Below are 19,600 nucleotides of genomic sequence, written 5' to 3'. Positions count from 1 at the left end.
CTGAAATGCCACAGATACAGGCTGAAATGCCACAGATACAGGCTGAGACTGGATGCCATAGTTTTCATGTGCATATTACTTGTATAAACATTATTTGGTACAAAAAATAAACTTTCCAGAGCTGTAGCATGTTATTGTGTCTCATATCCGGTGTTCTGGTCTTTGCCCTTGGCTGTTTATAAGTCTCTTCGATCCATATATCTCTCTACAGTATATAACACATAATAACACAGTATATAACACATATAGCCACTGCTGCTTAGTCAAAATAACACAGTATATAACACATAAAGCCACTGCTGCTTAGTCAAAATAACACAGTATATAACACATATAGCCACTGCTGCTTAGTCAAAATAACACAGTATATAACACATATAGTATATAACACATATAGCCACTGCTGCTTAGTCAAAATAACACAGTATATAACACATAAAGCCACTGCTGCTTAGTCAAAATAACACAGTATATAACACATATAGCCACTGCTGCTTAGTCAAAGACAAGGCTGGAGATAAACATGTGACTCATATACTGATCAAATGTTTAGAGAGTGATAGTAGTTGTAGGCCGGTGTTTATAATTAAAAGCACGTTTCGAGACGGGAAGAAAACAAGCACTGGCACAGTGGACACAATGAACCGGTCATCTTCCATGTGAGAAGCACGTCTTCAGATCTTCAAACACATCTGCCACGTAGGCTGTTGTCTTCAGATAGCCTCTAATCAAACACATCTGCCACGTAGGCTGTTGTCACAAGGAAAATCATTTAACAGCACTAATGATACCAATACCAATATCAATACACCTGGGAAAGAAAATATTGACACTAGGATGGATCAAGGTACATGTTCAAAAAGACATTGATAACATGCCACATTTGAAATGAATAGGAAACGCGTATGTGTACAGATTTGCCACATTTGAAATGAAAAGGAAAACCGTATGTGTACAGATTTGAGGCAGCTAGCAACATATAAACAGGATTATTTATCTTGTGTTGTTTTAGCATGTAAAATGTTGAAGCTGGGCAAGGTCTGAACAAAAGAATATTTGATTTCTTGTGGAAGATTGTCTGTGATCCTCAAGTTTGATCAGAGGCGACGTCTTTCCCCGTGCTCTCTGTGTGTTATATCCTGCAGGAACAGAACACAGTTGATGTTCATATACATATAGGGCCCTATCATGACAGTCGAAAGCGCATCGTCACTCGTCAAAAGTTTATTCAAATTTAGTAGGATGTCCAGTCCACATTGGGAGGGTTTTCGTTATCAAACGTTGAGCACATGGCGCAACAAGGTGTTCCTAGGTCTTTTAAAGCACCACCAAAGACCTTTTCCTCTGTCGCACGCACTATATTTGTTTATCCAGCACTGGCTTTGGAAATAACGATGTCCACAGGTAGAATATGTTGCATGATTTTATGAAAGTACGATGTATTGCGACATCAGATGCAAGTCAAATTTGTAGTTTCTTATGTCTCATTCCATCGAACTACAGATCCGCTACCCGATCTGGCAAACTTACATAGTGCGGTTATAGCCGATAGGGGGCTGCGAAGCGAATGCAGAAGTGCCGTTCACCCTGTTACGAGTTGATGAACCACTGAAACGATTTTGGAAAGATTATTTTAGGGTACAAAAAACTCTTTGGTGTTGCTTTAATCAGTCATGGGTGTGTTTGGGGCGTATAACATAATTTAAACCAATAGTCAGGGGGCCAAAACTGATATTAAAACTCTGTCGGAAACTTTTTGGTACAAGCATACAACCTATCCAGTATTAATATTTAACCCCTTAACATGTGTTCTAGCCAGGTTGTCAGCTTAGAAAATGTTTTTTGTCCATTTTAACACTATATTCATATAAGTGGTAAAAGCGGATTTTTTCCCAAAGTGCTTTCATTTTCTTCCATGTTACAGTACCTACTGTAATTTTGGGCAAATGTGCAATATAATCCAATTTATGTGCAAGCATGATCATTAGGGTGGTTGTCAAGCTGATTTTTGTGTGTGTGTGTGTATGACTTTAAGCAATTTCAGGCCAATTTGTTGGTTTCCTGCTCAACATGACATACCAACACTAAATGTTGAATATCTCCACAACCACAAGGACCATATACATAGAAATGGTATCAAATGAAAGCCAACACTCATGGGCTGTCTGCAGAAGTGTCAGAATGAACATGTATTGTACAGTGTAAGAGAACAGAACTAGAACATGAAAAAAAACGATCTTCACCTAAAAATAACCCATTTTCAAAGTGAATATCAGCTTGGAAACATAACATAGTATCCCAAAACCTCTATCAATCAGTACCCCTATCTATGGGAATGAGTCAAGCCAAGTTTAAAGCTTGTAGGGAGAGACAGTGCAATGCTGCACAAGTTTAATTCTTTAATGTCAAGGCAGCAATGTAGAACTGTAGATGGTGGTCTATGGTGCTATTTGACTTCATTAATGTACCAGGTTTTAACACAAATTATATTTAATTGACATATCACTATAGTTATTAATTCCATCCTAACATAACTGCTCTCTCACTTCTTTAGAGTAAGGGGTTAGTAACTAGTTAGTAGTAATAACTAGTCTTGCTGATCCTAGCACTTTCCACCTGACTAGAACTGACTCTCGATTGTTTAAAAAACAGTACTCACTGATGCACTTATTCTTATTGTACTAGAGCTTTTTAAAATGGTCCTATAAGTGTTGAGAGAATTGCTTTATAAAGCTTAAACTGTTAACCATGTTGTTAGTTGCTTTGGTTAAAAATGCGTCAGCCAAATGTAATGTAATGTAATAACTAATAGTTGTATGGCAAAGGTATGTTTTTCCTTTTCCAAGCAGTGACACTCAGGAAGGCAGCCAACAGAAGGCACCCAGGGACCATGTCCATGTGCTCAGTCTGAGTCCTGGTCAGGGACACAAAAGAAGAGTTTGGTCCCTGGGTGCCTTCTGTTCGCTGCCTACCTGAGAGTCACTGCTTGGATGGGGAAAAGCACCTTTGCCATACGACTATTATATAGTTATTACTACTAACTAGTTACTTACCCCTAACCCTAAAGTGAGAGAGCAGTAATGTTAGGATGGAATGAATAACTATAGTGATATGTCAATTAAATATAATTTGTGTTACAACCTGGTACATTAATGAAGTAAAATAGCACCATAGACCACCATCTACAGTTCTACATTTCCGCCTTGACATTAAAGAATTATAACTTTCTAGTCTCTCCCTGCAAGCTTTAAACTTGGCTTGACTCATTCCCATAGATAGGGGTACTGATTGAGAGAGGTTTTGGGATACTATGCTATGTTTCCAAGCTGATATTCACTTTGAAAAACTGGTTCTCTTTAGGCGGAGATTATTTTTTTCATGTTCTAGTTCTGTTGTCTCTTACACTGTACAATAAATGTCAATTCTGACACTTCTGCAGACAGCCCATGAGTGTTAGCTTTCATTTGATACTTTTTTTATGTATATGGTCCTTGTGGTTGTGGAGATATTCAACATTTATTGCTGGCATGTGTTGATCAGGAAACCAAAAAATTGGCCTGAAATTGCTTGTACAAGTCACACAAAAAAAAATTCAGCTTGACAACCACCCTACCTAAAAAAATAGGGTGACAGCTTGTACTAAAACATGTCAGCAAAAGTCTTAACGGAAGCCCTTTTCAGAATTGGCCCCCTGACTACAATGAGAATGACATCTGTCATTCCCTTTAACGGCGCAAAGCGCAATGTCAAATAAATGCATCGGTATTTTGACATTCAACGGCGCATTTGAAGGAGGCTGCTTGCGAGACCGTATGGAATAGTCATTCCACTAAACCATGCTTTACTAATACCTAGTATAGCCTTCACGCATTTGCAGTCCTATATTATTTGAACTCATTGGCAAAGTGAAACTAACTTCACCAAGGTGTCAGTCAACGACAAGACAGTTATATGCAGTTACTTTCACTATTGACTGACAATGGGTTACCACCGAAAACATACACTGGAAAAAGCAACACTTACCCTAATATTGCTCAGATGAAAAAACATTTATCCTGCAGAGGAGTTGCTTATATCTCGTGACAGTGCGTCTTCAGCTGTGCTCCATACGTGTCTCTCGCCTCTCCCCTAATCACTTTTAACCGTCATTACCAATTTGCAAATGATGCTGAATAACTACTCATCACGAGATGTACAGTATTTCGTAATATCTTTATTCTAATTATGTTTTCCATTGTAACTGTGCAATTTGTAATGTTTTGCATGGACGTGCACTGGTGTGCGTTCATAGATGATAGAAGGAAGGTGCGTTGTGCACCTGCCAATATGACTGTTGACATGCGCTCTTAAAATAACATATAAACAACTCGCCATAGACTTCTGACCAGGTGTACAATAGTGATTTTTAGACAATGCGCCAGGTCACTCCCTAATTTGTTAATTGCCACACCCCTGGGTGCATTGTTTAAAAAATAAACGTGCAAAATAAGGAATTACACTTTGCGCCGGGTGGAAAACGAGTTTTACAAATACAGTCCATAAACACCATTCTTTAATATATTTATCGACTTGTCCATACTTTGTGTGTGTGTGTGTGTGTGTGTGTGTGAGAGAGAGAGAGAAAAGAGAGAGAGAGAGAAAGAGAGAGAGACAGTGTGTGTGTGTGTGTGTGTGTTTGTGTGTGTGTGTGTGTGAGAAAGAAAATGTTTGTATGTATCTTACATTGTGCAGGGGTTGATCTGTTTTTCTTTTATTGATGCACATACATCCCATTCCTGTGAATATTGAATAATATTATACATATACGCTACATATATGATATAACATACAGTATACACACAGTATATTTGTAAAATAAATTAATCAGAGCAAGATGATGAAGGCTATTTAACATTCAGGAACTGACAAGGAGGATCATTTGTTTACTTACACAGTTGTAAATCATTAATCAGAATGTTTGCATGTTTGTTATGGGGGACTCTCCCTCAGTTTAAAAAGTCACTAAAATATTCTATCACATACATACATACATACATACATACATACATACATACATACATACATACATACATACATACATGCATACATACATACATACATACAGAGCCGGACAGTAACGGAGTACATTTACTTGAGTACAGTACCTGAGTACAATTTTGAGTGATCTGTACTTTACTCGAGTATCATTTTTGGGGAGTACTCATGACTTTACTCAAGTACATTTGAGAGGCAAATATTGTACTCTTTACTCCACTACATTTCTATCCATAACTGTGAGTACCCGTTACTAACCTGACCCTAGCCAGATGAATGTCGTTCCGCTTAGCTCCGCCTAGCTTCACTCACATCCATCTGGGACCTTTTCCATTGAGAGTGATTTCTCCAACCAACTTTATGGTTTAGCCAATCAGGACGCAGGGCGGGAGTTTCATAGATGTGACATAGCGTAGAAGCGACTGTGAGTCTGTTATTAGCGTCACGGGTTGGCTTCGATGTGAGTGGCTGAAGTAGCACGTCAATAGATGACGGACAAGTGGCTTATTCAATCATATGCAAGCATTTTTTGATTAGGCCCAGCCTTCTGAAGCAACACTTTAATGGATCGGTTCCAGATGGATGAGTGGAGCTAGGCGGAGCGAAATTCATCTGGCTATTGCCAGGTTAACCCGTTACGACTTCTAAAAAAAAAGGTAAAAAGAAAAATCTCGGAGACCCTCAATTTGTTGTTTCCCTCTCAAACGTGATTGGATTGTGCAGGCACGACTGATTGAGACAGCCTATCAGCAATCACCTTTAGCTTTCCGCCAAAGTCAACTCCATGGTCAGATTTAGATAAGAGACGAAACCATGGACGAAAGAATGGATGAAGACGCAGCAGGTCCATCCCGGGAATGTGCCCCCACATCGCCAGACTATTTCAATTTTCTGAACAAGTTAATGATAGTTTTCGCTTCAAGTGTTTGAATTACAAAATAGTATTTTGTATTTGAAATATGTATTTTAAATACATGTATTAGAAATACTGCCCATCCCTGGCAACATGGTAAAAAGATGAAAATGACTTGCTTTTACTTTCAATTACTTTTACATTCTCCAAGGTATTAACATTAACATTTTTCATAACTCGATGTAGGACGATTCTGTACATAAATGTAAGCACTGTGGCAGTAGTAATGCAATATTTAGAAAATGTAGGCTACACTTGTACTCTTGATACTCAAGTACTTTTAAAAACAAGTACTTCAGTACTTTTACTTAAGTAGACATCTGACTGTTGTACTTTTACTTGTACTTGAGTAAAATTTAGCAAAGGGTATCTGTACTTTTACTCAAGTAATGAAGCTGTGTACTCTGTCCGCCTCTGCGTACATACATACATACATACATACATACATACATACATACATACATACATACATGCAGTACATACACATACATACATACATACAGTAAGCGCCTCCGACCCTTCCTCTCTGCTAGTGATGCACAGACTTTGGTTCACTCTTTCATTATGTCCCGTTTAGATTACTGCAACTCACTTTTCCTTGGTCTCCCCACTAAAACCCTTCAAAGACTACAATATATTCAAAACTCTGCAGCTAGGCTCCTCACCCATACCAGACGATCAGCACACATCACCCCCATTCTCCATCAACTCCATTGGCTACCAGTTCCATCCCAGATCAAATACAAAGTACTACTACTCACCTTCAAAGCCCTCCACAACCTTGCTCCCCCCTACATCTGCGACCTCCTGACCCCTTACACCCCTTCCCGCTCACTCAGATCCTCTGACCAAAACCTCTTGGCTATCCCCCGCTCCAGACTCTCCACCCTGGGTGGCAGGTCCTTCAGTGCCTTGGCCCCCAAACTCTGGAACTCCCTCCCCCAACCCCTTCGTGCCTGTCCTTCTCTTCCTTTCTTCAAAGCACATCTCAAGACCTTTCTGTTTAATGATAACTTCTCCTCCACAACCAACACATAGTTCCTACAGATAACTTGTCTTTGTTGTATTGTTTTGTTTGTTTGTTATTGTATTTCCCTGCCTTTGTCTCTGTTGTATTGTTTGTTTGTTTGTTATTGTGTTTCCCTGCCTTCCTACTATGTAAAGCGACCTTGGGTCTGAGAAAGGCGCTATATAAAATAAACGTATTATTATTATTACAGTACATGCATACATACATACATACATATAAGTATATATACTCTTTTGATCCCGTGAGGGAATTTGGTCTCTGCATTTAACCCAATCTGTGAATTAGTGAAACACACACAGCACACAGTGTACACACAGTGAGGTGAAGCACACACTAATCCCGGCGCAGTGAGCTGCCTGTAACAACAGCGGCGCTCGGGGAGCAGTGAGGGGTTAGGTGCCTTGCTCAAGGGCACTTCAGCCGTGCCTACTGGTAGGGGTTCGAATCGGCAACCCTCCGGTTACAGGTCCGAAGTGCTAACCAGTAGGCCACGGCTTCCCCATACATGCCTGCCCCATACCTGTAACAACAGCGGCGCTGTTGTACATATGTACGTACATATGTACATACATACAGTACATACACATACATACATACATGCACACATACGTACAGTTTCATAAAAAGAGCAGACCGAAGAACAATGAAAAAAACCAAAACATTTATTAAAGACTAAATTAAATGTGATTTGTACATCTGACAGACTCACCTGAGACCATAAGGACCAACAGCATCCCCGAGAGGATGGCCATCTTCAGAACATTCAGGTGACCAATGATCATGTCAGGACGGGCCTCTGAGAACAAATCAACCAGGCTTATCTGCTGTGTGTGTGTGTGTGTGTGTGTGCGTGTGTGTGTGTGTGATCATGTTAGGACGGACCTCTAAGAACAAATCAACCAGGCTTATCTGCTGTGTGTGTGTGTGTGTGTGTGTGTGTGTGTGATCATGTTAGGACAGACCTCTGAGAACAAATCAACCAGGCTTATCTGCTGTGTGTGTGTGTGTGTGTGTTTGTGATCATGTTAGGACGGACCTCTGAGAACAAATCAACCAGGCTTATCTGCTGTGTGTGTGTGTGTCGCCCGATATTTTAATCAACCCGACCGCAACTCGGACCGCGAATATTAATTAGGACAAAATTATACCCGACCCGCGATCCAACCCGCTTATTTACAAAATGTGTGCTTTTGGTTATAGCCTGCATGCAGTGTGACAGTAGGCCATTTCTGTAAAACAAACTAATTTATTTGCGAAACTTTATGCAGTAGAACTACACGCAGTAGGCATGCAGGACATAATGTTTGCGCAGGAGAGAGAATGAGAATAAGAGCGCAAGCACGCACGCAACCACCAAGGATTAGAACACTAGGATAAGATTTGGAGGCCATGGACATACATCTTTCTTTCGAAAACAGAAATGGTGAGGCAAGGTAGGCTAGAGAGATACATTGCTGGTCAAAACGTTAGCGTAAGAACTGGTTTATAATGTTGAATGAAGCACAAAGCTTTACTAAAGCACATCCACTGTTTAAAGTCACAAACACAACGAACTAAGGTAACTTTTATGCATGCGCGAACCTATGCATACCGGTAGATATGGCTGTGTAGTCTGTGCCATAACATTTATTCCTGCAGGCTGCCCGTTTTGGCTGTCATACTTTTAAATGGCTTCGCAAGGAGTAGGCCTACATAGACCATAACTTACTGTCATCTTCTTTAACAACTTTTCCCAATATTTCCCATAGCCTATATCGCTTTTCCTGAAGGGGTGTCTTTATTATTTCAACTCGCGTCTTCAGCTTCTTTACTGTTGACTTTACTGTATTGATGCTTTGATGCTAGCCTTCTCGTGATATTTTAAGTAGGCCTATTTGTAGAAAATATATATTTAATTATTTTTAACTGACCCGCCCGCGAATGACCCGAATATCATTAAAATATTTTATTTATGACTCATAACTGCGGGTGACCGCGGGCGACCGCTTAATTTCGGCCAGACCGCGCAACACTGGTGTGTGTATATGTGTGTGTGTGTGTGAGAGAGAGAGAGTGTGTGTGATCATGTCAGAACGGGCCTCTGAGAACAAATCTACCAGGCTTATCTGCTGTGTGTGTGTATGTGTGTGTGTGTGTGAGAGAGAGAGAGTGTGTGATCATGTCAGGACGGGCCTCTGAGAACAAATCAACCAGGCTTATCTGCTGTGTGTGTGTGTGTGTGTGTGTGTGTGTGTGTGTGTGTGTGTGTGTGTGTGTAAACTCACCCCACGTGAAGGATGTAGAAAGGGCAGCAGTGAGAGCCGGGTGCCCGCTCACCGCGCACGTATAGATGACATCATCACTCTGCGACTCTCGAGGTGGCAGCTGCAGCACGCTGACCAGCTGTCTGAACCAAACAGAGCCGTCCGGCAAACGCAGGCACTGACCGCGGCTCGGCCACAGGTGCAAGGGGACATGCCGGTCTGGGGAGTGTGTGCTGATGTTGTCTGACCTTTTGACCTCTGGTTCGTTGGCATTCCAGGAACAATCCGGCCCGACGGGCTCCGTCAGACCTCCCGTTGGAGTCCGTGTCCAGTGGAGGCTGAAGGGCGCTGGGGTGAAGCCCCCGGTCACACACAGCAGGCTCCACTGCCCAGAGCCCTGGGCAGGCAGCACCTGCAGGAGCACGACAGGAACACTAGGGGGCACTGTGAGAGAGGGAAAGGTTGTATTATAAACATCATATGATTTATGAGATTGCATTACTGAGCTGTTTTTAACACTAGCTTTGGCAACCCTGCATCCGATTAGTCATTAAATCAAGCAACTTTGAATGAAAGAGCCCTTATTTATTGTTTTTGTTTTCTTCATCTTACAACAGTAATCTTAAAATTAAAAAAAAAAAAACATTTTATAAATCAACCCACAAGCTCAAAGCTTATTTATTATCTATACCGTAATTTCCCAACTATTAGCCGTGACTTATACATTGATTTTGCAAAATTTCTTCAGCTATGAGGTTAATACACGGGGCAGGAAACTGGGATCCACCTGGTCTTCAATGAACACTTTCTTTGCACAGCAGAAGTCATCTCTTGCGAATGTGTTCACACATTTTCATTGGGTTCATACATTTTTCACACCCTTTTGCAAAACATTTAACACAGATGTCATTCAAAAACCTTAAACTCTATTGATTTTCCCGTGCTAAATAAAAGGAAAACATCTTTTCACAGGTGGTTAGATTCCTTCCTTATGTCTGAATCTCTGATACACCTGTGTGAAACTCCTTTGCACAATTCTTCAATTAGCAATCATTCATTATACATAAGAGATGTCTGTGTTGCTATTTGCAAGTATGGATCTAATGCGCATTTAGACAAAGTACTGTATTGCCTATTTGGTGAAGAAAACAGTACAACGGGTATTTACTGTAGGTATATTTCGATGAAAAATGACAAGTTGTAGTTCACAGTCAATGAAATTTGTCTTGCCTAGGTGTTTACTGTAGGTCTTACGTGTCAATGACAGTTACTTCTTGGGTGGAATGAATACAATTATTTTTTATTCAAACATTTAGTCTTTTCACAGTTTTGTCTGATTCCAGATAAATAAGAAAGAAATGGCACAGACATAGCAAAAATTAAGGCTGAAACTGCCTTCAAACAATGCATCCTGTCATCAAATCACTGTGTGATTTCAATCAATCATTACACACTGGACAACAAAATGCTAAATATAGTTCTCAAAGTGAGCATTTTTGCTATGTCTGTTCAATTTCTTTCTCATTTTTCAAAATGTACTGAATAAAAAACAATTGTACTCATTCCTCCCAAGATGTAACTGTCATTGACATGTAAGACCTGTAAGCACCTAGACAGGACAAATTTCATTGAATTACAACTTTTTTCATCGAAATAGACCTACAGTAAACACCTTTTTTAGTGTTTTCTTCACCAAATAGACAATACAATACTTTCTCAAATGTACCTTAGATCCATACTATCAAATAGCAACACAGAACAGACATGGAATTTCTTATTTATAATGAATAATTGGTGTTGAAGAATTGTGCAAATTGCAAAGGAGTTTCACACAGGTGTATCAGAGATTCAGACTTGTGCAAGGAATCTCTACCATCTGTGAAAAGATGTTTTCCTTTTGTTTAGCACGGGAAAACCAATAGAGTTTGGGGTCTTTGAATGACACCTGTGTTAACTGTTTTGCAAAAGGGTGTGAGAAATGTGTGAACCCAATGAAAAAATGTGAACACATTCGCAAGAGATAACTTCTGCGGTGCAAGGTGCTCATAAAGACCAAGTGGATCCCAGTTTCTTTAAGCAGGTCAAAGCGTTCGAGAAAAACTGTAATTTCTATTCAATACATTTAGTCTTTTCACAGTTTTTCTAATACCAGAAAAAATAGAAAGAAATGGAACAGACATGATTGCAAAAATGAAGGCTGAAACTCCTGGCATTTTGAGAAGAGTGTTCTGTATTTTGTTGTGCAGTGTGTAATAATTGATTGAAAGCGAACAGTGATTTGATTACAAGTTGTGTTGTTTATGGGCAAAATTTGCTTTTGCTGAGTGTTTTACATGTTTTGAGAGTGTTACAGTCTTTTGCAAGCAAAATGTGTAATTTTGGCCAGAGTGATTCTGATTAGACCTGTGTATATTTTGACAATATAAAGTAAAAGCAAGAGTATAAAGTTAAAGCATTTTTATTTTACCTTGTTATGATTGTTGTGTGGTGAAAATTTGATTTAGTTCCCGCTCTAAAACAGTTTAGACTCAACTTTAATCTCTCCATCTTAAATGTCTGTTGTAGTTGTACCATGTCTTACAATAGCTAACGCATCATTATTAAAAGTAAGTTTGCTGTTCAATTTTCACATGATTACTCATTTTTGGTGAGACTCGTTGTTGGTGAGAGAAAACTATCATGCATCACTTTTAGATTGTCTTGCAAGATGTCTAGAGGTTTTGCCAGCCCATCAAAACTAAACACCATTTTGTTTAGTGATACATTTGAATAATTTAAAAAGCAATTCATTGTTATTGTCAGTGAATGCTCCCTTGGTATGGAATTTAAATCCCAGGAAATGATTCTGCAGGGAAGAAGAAGGGAGTGTTGTTATCTGTCACATTCATGGTGGTGTGATACTACACACCTCATTTCAATGACAGATTATCATAAGAGTATTTAGAAAAGAAAAAGACAAGGTGTTGCATAACATTATATGTATTTAATGTTCTTTAGAAAATATTATCTTTGAAAAATATTTGATCATTTTTAAAGGAGAACGTAGAGATATGTTATTTTAGGGTTGATTTTGCCATACAGTAGAATTATTAAAGCAACACCAAAGCACTTTTTCTCTGTCGCTCGCACACTATTTGTTTATCCATTACATTACATTACAGTACAAATGTACATTATCCAGCACTGGCTTTGGAAATAATGACGTCCACAGACAAGGTAGAGTATGTTGCATGATTTTATGAAAGTATGATGTATGATGTGCGACATCAGAAGCAAGTCAAATTTGTAGTTTCTTATGTCTCATTCCACCTGATCTGGCAAACTTGCATTGTGTGGTTATAGTCGATAGACGGCCACAAAGCGACTGCAGAATGGCGTTCACCCTGTTATGAGTTGATGAACCACTGAAACGATTTTGGAAACATTATAGACCTTCTGAAGTTCGCCTACAAAAAAGCTACCATCTTTTCTCATATAAGGAGATCCGGTATCTAGATTATTCCTATGGGAAATGAACATGGGGATTTGGAATTATCACACCTGTTAAACTCATGGGATGACAAAATCGGAAATGCAGACGTTTTCCTGAACACACTTTTGGCCTCTGCCTTCGAGTGGATACTGTGATCTCCGGTACGTGAAGGCGGCGCACTTTGAATTTTGTCCCTGCGAGAGTTTAACAGGTGCAATAATTCAAAATCCCCATGTTATTTTCCCATAAGAAAAATCGCCAGATACCAGATCTCAAAGATGGCAGCTTTTTTGTAGGTGAACTTCAGAGGTCTATTTTAAGTTACAAAATAATCTTTGGTGAAACATTGTGCCTGTGCCAAGATCTGAAACTCTGTTTTTTCTCTGTTGTAACATAAAACAGCATCAGCATAAATGTGGCCCAAACCAGTTTTGGAACAAATGTCTGTAAATGAGTGTGGCAACAGAGTATTAATTTCAAAAGTTAGGAGTCACTCCCTGTGTGTGTGTGTATGTATGTATGTATGTATATGTGTGTGTATGTATGTATGTATATGTGTGTGTATGTTTGTATAGGAGTCACTCCCATTGTGTTTGTAATACATTTGTTTTTTGCAATTGATTAAATTATATTATTTAATCCATTATTACAATTACAGTCATTATTACATTAAGTTTGTGTGATACTTGTGGCCTCTTTGTTTGCTTTTCTCCCAACAGTGTAATTGATGATGTTCATTAGCCTCAAGGACAATGACTAAGAAATGCTTCTGTCAAAATAATTACAAGATACTGGAGCAATATAATTATATAATTATAATTATTTGTTATAAATATATAATTATAGCATGATATATGTGTGTGCAGGTATGTATTTGTGCATGTGTGTGTATATATGTATATATATATATATATATATATATATATATATTATTAAGAAATCATACATCTTACCATGAACCATGAGCTGTGTTCCGCTGCCCTCTTCATCGTCCAACCCCGACAGTGTTTTGACCTGACAGTAATAAAAGCCACTGTCCTCTACCTCCACGGCTGTGATGACCAGAGAGGTCTTGTCCTGGTCCCGCTGGAACTTGTGTGTGGGGTCTGGGAGGGTGATATTCCTCCTGTTCCGTGTATCTTGGAGGCTGGACGAGCGAGACCAGGGCACACCATAGTTACCGTCCTTATGCTCGATGCTGCAGCGCAGTCTCACCCTCTGCCCAGGGGCTGCCATGACGACGGCTTCTTGAATAATCTTTCCTAGCAAAAAGATCAATAAACGTTTGTTATACCAGGGACAGGATACAAGTTTATGTCCTCTTATAATGTTTCAGATAAATACAGTATTAAACAAAAAATGCAATAAATCCATTCGTGGATCAGTACTTTCAGTAGTTATACATTATACTGAACAAAAACACCTGACATCTGTTTTTACCCTGTAGGCCTGTTGTACAGGATCTTAGACATGTACCTGTAGCTAAGCCTGCCATCCACAGGACTGGAATCACACTCAATAGGGCTGGGAGAAGCCTCTGCTGCATCCTAGTTCTTACAGAGTTCTTCTTACTCTGATGCTCTGTAAGCTCGACTAACCGTCAGCTCAGCTGCAGGAAGATTTAGCTGTGTCTTTAAGATTGTGTCTGTGTGCCTGTGTGTGTGTGTGTGCCTGTGTGTGTGTGTACACTTTAATGTTATATGTTGTATGTTAAGATATCCTTTGCAATGTAGCTTGAATGTTATTCCTCATTTTGTAAGTCGCTTTGGATAAAAGTGCCTGTTAAATTAATAAATGTAAACGTACTGTATGTGTATGTGTGTATGTACTTGTATGCATGTGTGTGTGTATATGTGCAAATATGTGTTTGTGTGTGTGTGTGTGTGTGTGTGTGTGTGTGTGCAGATATGTGCTTGTGTGTGTGTGTGTGTGTGTGTGTGTGTGTGTGTGCAGATATGTGCTTGTGTGTGTGTGTGTGTGTGTGTGTGTGTGTGATTTTTGTGAGTTTGTGCATCTGTATTTATGTGCTTGTGACTCTTTGAGTGTGTTTCTCTGTGTGTATGTGTGAGTGTGTCTTCATGAGCCTTCTCTCTCCTTAATAGGTCATGCTTTGGAAACGAGGTGAGCTGCTGCATTGTCTGACCTCAGCACAAACTGAGAGGGACCACTCCAGCACCAGGTCAAGTGCAGGGCAATGCGCCTCGGAGGCTGTGAATCTGTGTCAACCACAACAGCAAAAAGTGTCAATCTTTTTCTTTTTTTTTTTGCTGAGCTCAGTAATGAGTTTGATGGTTTGGTGTCAGCATATCAAGAATGAAAAGGAATGAGTCTCTATGTAAATATTCCAGTTGATTACATGATCTTACGCATTCATTGTGATTCCAGTGGCAAGAGGTGATGCAGTTGATTGACATGTGATTTCTCTTCAGTCTGGAGTTCCAGTTGGATTTCTCTTCATTCAGGAACACAGCAAATTTGAGAAACAACATTTTATTCAAAACCACATAAATCCAACATAAACATATCATAGGCCTAAACATTTCATATTACAATTTTCATGAGAGCACTGGAGAAGTAAGTATAGCTGTCTATTACCAAGAAAAATAACCTGTTATGACATGTAATTAAAACTGTCAAGGTCATTAGTGGAAATGATGACATGCATGACAGTTGCTGTGGAATGTTATTTAAACGGTTGTGCTAGTCTTATGACATGTATGAATCCTTTGGAAGGAAAGAAATTAAAATAGTTTACCAGGTCATTGCCACTCATACCTAAAATGTATCTGAAAGAGCCCTATGCAAGAAAATCTTTTGGAAAGTTGGTGTGATCAGCAAAGCAGCATGCAAAATATGTACAATCTGTACAACAGATCAACAATCCCCAAAGCTGTCTCTTGAGCTCACATTGCTGCTCCTATTTCCATTTCAATGATTTGCACACATTTCTTTAGTGCTCTAATTGTTTCAGGAGCTTATCGGAGGTTAGCGACTCGTGCTGCCCTCCGTCGCATCAACTACCCAAGTTGTTACTTTTCCCACAATGCATTACATCAGTTTGCCGATTCAAAGCCACTCATTAGCCAACTGGTTTGTCTCATGATGCAATTAAGAAGCAACAAGCGGCGCCGTGGCGCACGATCCTCTGTGTGCGTGTTGTTTGTGCCGGTCGTGTGCGAGCAGCGTGTTGTTTGTGTCCTCTGTGTGCGAGCAGCGTGTTGTTTGTGCCGGTCGTGTGCGAGCAGCGTGTTGTTTGTGCTGGTCGTGTGCACGCAAGGCCTGTTGTGATGCAACAAGCAGTCGGCAGCGGAGCTGGAAACTGGCGTGTTTGTTTGAGCTGCGCGGCAGTAGCTCAGCTCAGCATAGAGGCCACTGAGACGAGCTAAACCGCCATAAACGTACTCATGGGGGTTTTGCTGCTGGAGTTTTTTCTTGCTGCCTGCCCCACAACCCCCCCCACCCCCCCCCCCCATTTATTTAGTCATTTAATATTTCGTTCTAACACAGATAAAGCAGACTTATACTATACAGGACTATACAGGACTATTGCTATACAGGACTATTGTAAATATTACAAAAATTATAGTTAAATCCATATTCACACATAGGAGGCTATTTTAGAACTTGCTGTGGTTAAAAAGAGTATGTCAAAACACATGCTCCATTAATGCTGTTTCTGAGCCAGACCAGTTTTAGCAACTCTGTAACACTATCATTTTATTTAGCAACTCTGTAAAACTACCATTTTATTTGGGAGGGAAACGCCAATGTTTCGCAACATCCAGCTGAAAAAGTCTGCACATGCTCAGGTGATGTGATTGTGCATGCATTCCAGATATCCACGGAGAGGGAAGCCCTGTGTCTGGTCATCAGTCTTCCTTCTCCTACTACAGAGTTTGGAAACCCCAAAGTGAAGTCATCCCAGAGTTGATGCAGTATGGCTATTAAGTAAAAACGGTCGACACAGGTTATGTTAAAAACAAAATTCAGCTTTATTGTTGTTCTTTTTTAAAGTCCATTTAAGTTATCTTTTTTCTCCTCTTTATGGAATTTTTGACAATATTCTTACACACTGGGAAATAAAGGGACATTAACGGGACAAAAACGGAAACTCAAGTGGATCAGCGTACTGAAGCACGACACAGGACCAGTGGGAGTGGAAGACAACGCTCACATGTGTTCATTGTAATTTAGTCCGGTTGTTTTCCTTGGATGTTATATATTCATATATATATATTAGCTTTATATATCTTTTCTGAAATCCAACACTTAGAAAAAGGGTTTCAAAAAAATCAGCAAAAGTCTGAAATACATTTACAACTCAACATGCCCACAATGAAGATGACCAGTGATGGAGACGGACATGGAGAAAAGAAACATTCGGCCAGCACTCATGGCCAGCACTCATGGGCACACAGACACAAACATGCAAAGCACTCGACCTCTAGTTCTCTTCCCCCCTGCACACACACACACACACACACACATACTATGCTCTCTCTCTCTCTCTCTCTCTCTCTCTGGCACACACATGCAAACATGCTGACACACTCGTTCTCTCTCATAGACACAAACAAACACACCCATACACAGACTGGGAGCTTGGTGCACACACACACACATACACACACAGGCAGGGTAAGGCAGGGATGGAAAGGAATGTGAAGGGTCAGTCAGGTTTTTCGATCTGGGCTAAGGAGAGAGGCAATGGGGAGGAGGGGTCAAGAGGTCAAAGGTCGTCCGGGGGAGAAATGGGCATGTCTGACCTGCTGCACTGATCTCAACTGGTGACTTGAGTGACAGTTTGCATGTAAAAGAACTACAGAGCTTCAGAGGAAACCTAAAAGCTCCCTTACTGTGGAAGCAGCTGTAGGCTAGCCTGTGATTGACAGGCAGAGATGAGGATAAGTTAGGAGTGCCGTGGCTAGACTGTGTCTCTCGCATCATTGACATTGAAACGGAAGGGAGGCAGCGAGGGAGGAGGAGGTGTGGGAGGGAGAGAGGGAGGAGGAGGAGGCGTGGTAGGGAGGAGGAGGAGGAGGTGTGGTAGGGAGGAGGAGGTGTGGTAGGGAGGAGGAGGAGGAGGTGTGGTAGGGAGGGGGAGGTGTGGTAGGGAGGGGGAGGTGTGGGAGGGAGAGAGGGGGAGGTGTGGTAGGGAGAGAGGGAGGGGGAGGTGTGGTAGAGAGGGGGAGGTGTGGTAGGGAGAGAGGGGGAGGTGTGGGAGGGAGAGAGGGGGAGGTGTGGTAGGGAGGGGGAGGAGGAGGTGTGGTAGGGAGGGGGAGGTGTGGGAGGTAGGGAGGGAGAGGTGTGGGAGGGAGAGAGGGGGAGGTGTGGTAGGGAGGAGGAGGAGGAGGTGTGGTAGGGAGGGGGAGGTGTGGTAGGGAGGGGGAGGTGTGGGAGGGAGGGAGGGGGAGGTGTGGTAGGGAGGGAGAGGTGTGGGAGGGAGAGAGGGGGAGGTGTGGTAGGGAGGGGGAGGAGGAGGTGTGGTAGGGAGGGGAGGTGTGGTAGGGAGGGGGAGGAGGAGGTGTGGTAGGGAGGGGGAGGTGTGGGAGGGAGAGAGGGGGAGGTGTGGTAGGGAGGGAGGGAGGGGGAGGTGTGGGTGGGAGAGAGGGGGAGGTGTGGTAGGGAGGGGGAGGTGTGGGTGGGAGAGAGGGAGGGGGAGGTGTGGGAGGGAGAGAGGGGGAGGTGTGGTAGGGAGAGAGGGAGGGGGAGGTGTGGGAGGGAGAGAGGGGGAGGTGTGGTAGGGAGAGAGGGAGGGGGAGGTGTGGGTGGGAGAGAGGGGGAGGTGTGGTAGGGAGGGGGAGGTGTGGTAGGGAGAGAGGGAGGGGGAGGTGTGGTAGGGAGAGAGGGAGGGGGAGGTGTGGTAGGGAGAGAGGGAGGGGGAGGTGTGGGAGGGAGAGAGGGGGAGGTGTGGTAGGGAGGGGGAGGTGTGGTAGGGAGGGGGAGGTGTGGGAGGGAGAGAGGGGGAGGTGTGGTAGGGAGAGAGGGAGGTGTGGGTGTGGGTGGGGGCGGTAGATGGGGCCTTATTGTTTGGTCTGATTGGTGGTGGATAGTTTCTGCCCCGCTGTGATAGTAATGGCTTGGGGAGCCTGGTACCTGCTGTTGTGAGAGACAGGTCATTGATGGAGGCCATCTGCAACATTCAGCAGTGCGGCTCTGTAGAGAACCAGACCTGATGGTGGAGTGGGTGATCATTTAGCAGTCAACTGTCTGCTGTGCAGGTAACACACAGCAGTTAGCAGGTAACACACAGCAGACTCATAGATCTATATTTTTCCAACCATATGTTTGCGTTGTTTTCTCACCCTTTTTTCTCTATCTATCTATCTATCTATCTATCTATCTATCTATCACTACCTATGTAAGACCTAGTTCACTAACTACAGTTACAATAATCAAAGTGCATGTTAGATCCTGTAAGTCCTTCAAGCTGATGTGCGACTGCCCAATCAACTGACTGTGTAACTATTAATACTTTGATTCTCACACATAGTAATGTTTATGCTTTGAGTTCACTTGTGAGTTCTCAGACATCAACCTTTGGATACACAGTATCCATAGGCATTGGTTTTAAAAATAACACTTGCTTTATGTCAATCAATCCTCAAACATTAGTATAATTTACTCAGTAAAATATTGCATTTCATAACTTGTCACTAAAGGCTAAGACTCCTCACTTAAAAAGATCCACAATATCTAGCTGTTAATTAGAATGTGTGGAGGTGCTTTTCCTCTTTGCAGTTTAAAACCTCATTTTTACAAAGTCAGCGTTACATGCTCATTTGGTGCAATTACTGGCTTTTGCTTGCTGCTCAGCGGAATATCTATCTCTAAGCTGGTCAGCGGAATATCAATCTCTAAGCTGTGGCTGGACAGACCACTCCAGAACTAATTCAGTCATTGGGCCA

The 19,600-nt window shown here is 41.6% G+C and overlaps 1 protein-coding gene across 1 annotated transcript; it reads right to left on the bottom strand.

Moving 5' to 3' along the window:
- Positions 1–493: 493 nt before the first annotated feature.
- LOC121720066 (tyrosine-protein phosphatase non-receptor type substrate 1-like) lies at positions 494–13,928 on the bottom strand. Its single transcript, XM_042105899.1, has 5 exons — positions 13,646–13,928; positions 9,242–9,664; positions 7,687–7,773; positions 4,723–4,775; positions 494–1,139 (listed from the first exon to the last, which is right to left on the bottom strand). The coding sequence occupies exons 1-5, from the start codon at positions 13,926–13,928 to the stop codon at positions 1,098–1,100; spliced, it is 888 nt and encodes a 295-aa protein (XP_041961833.1). The 3' UTR covers positions 494–1,097.
- Between the last annotated feature and the right edge of the window lie 5,672 nt (positions 13,929–19,600).

The sequence above is a fragment of the Alosa sapidissima genome, chromosome 10, assembly GCF_018492685.1.
Source record: "Alosa sapidissima isolate fAloSap1 chromosome 10, fAloSap1.pri, whole genome shotgun sequence".
Lineage (NCBI taxonomy): Eukaryota > Metazoa > Chordata > Actinopteri > Clupeiformes > Clupeidae > Alosa > Alosa sapidissima.
The sequence above is the reverse complement of the archived record's forward strand: the minus strand, read 5'-3'. Positions and strand labels throughout refer to the sequence as shown.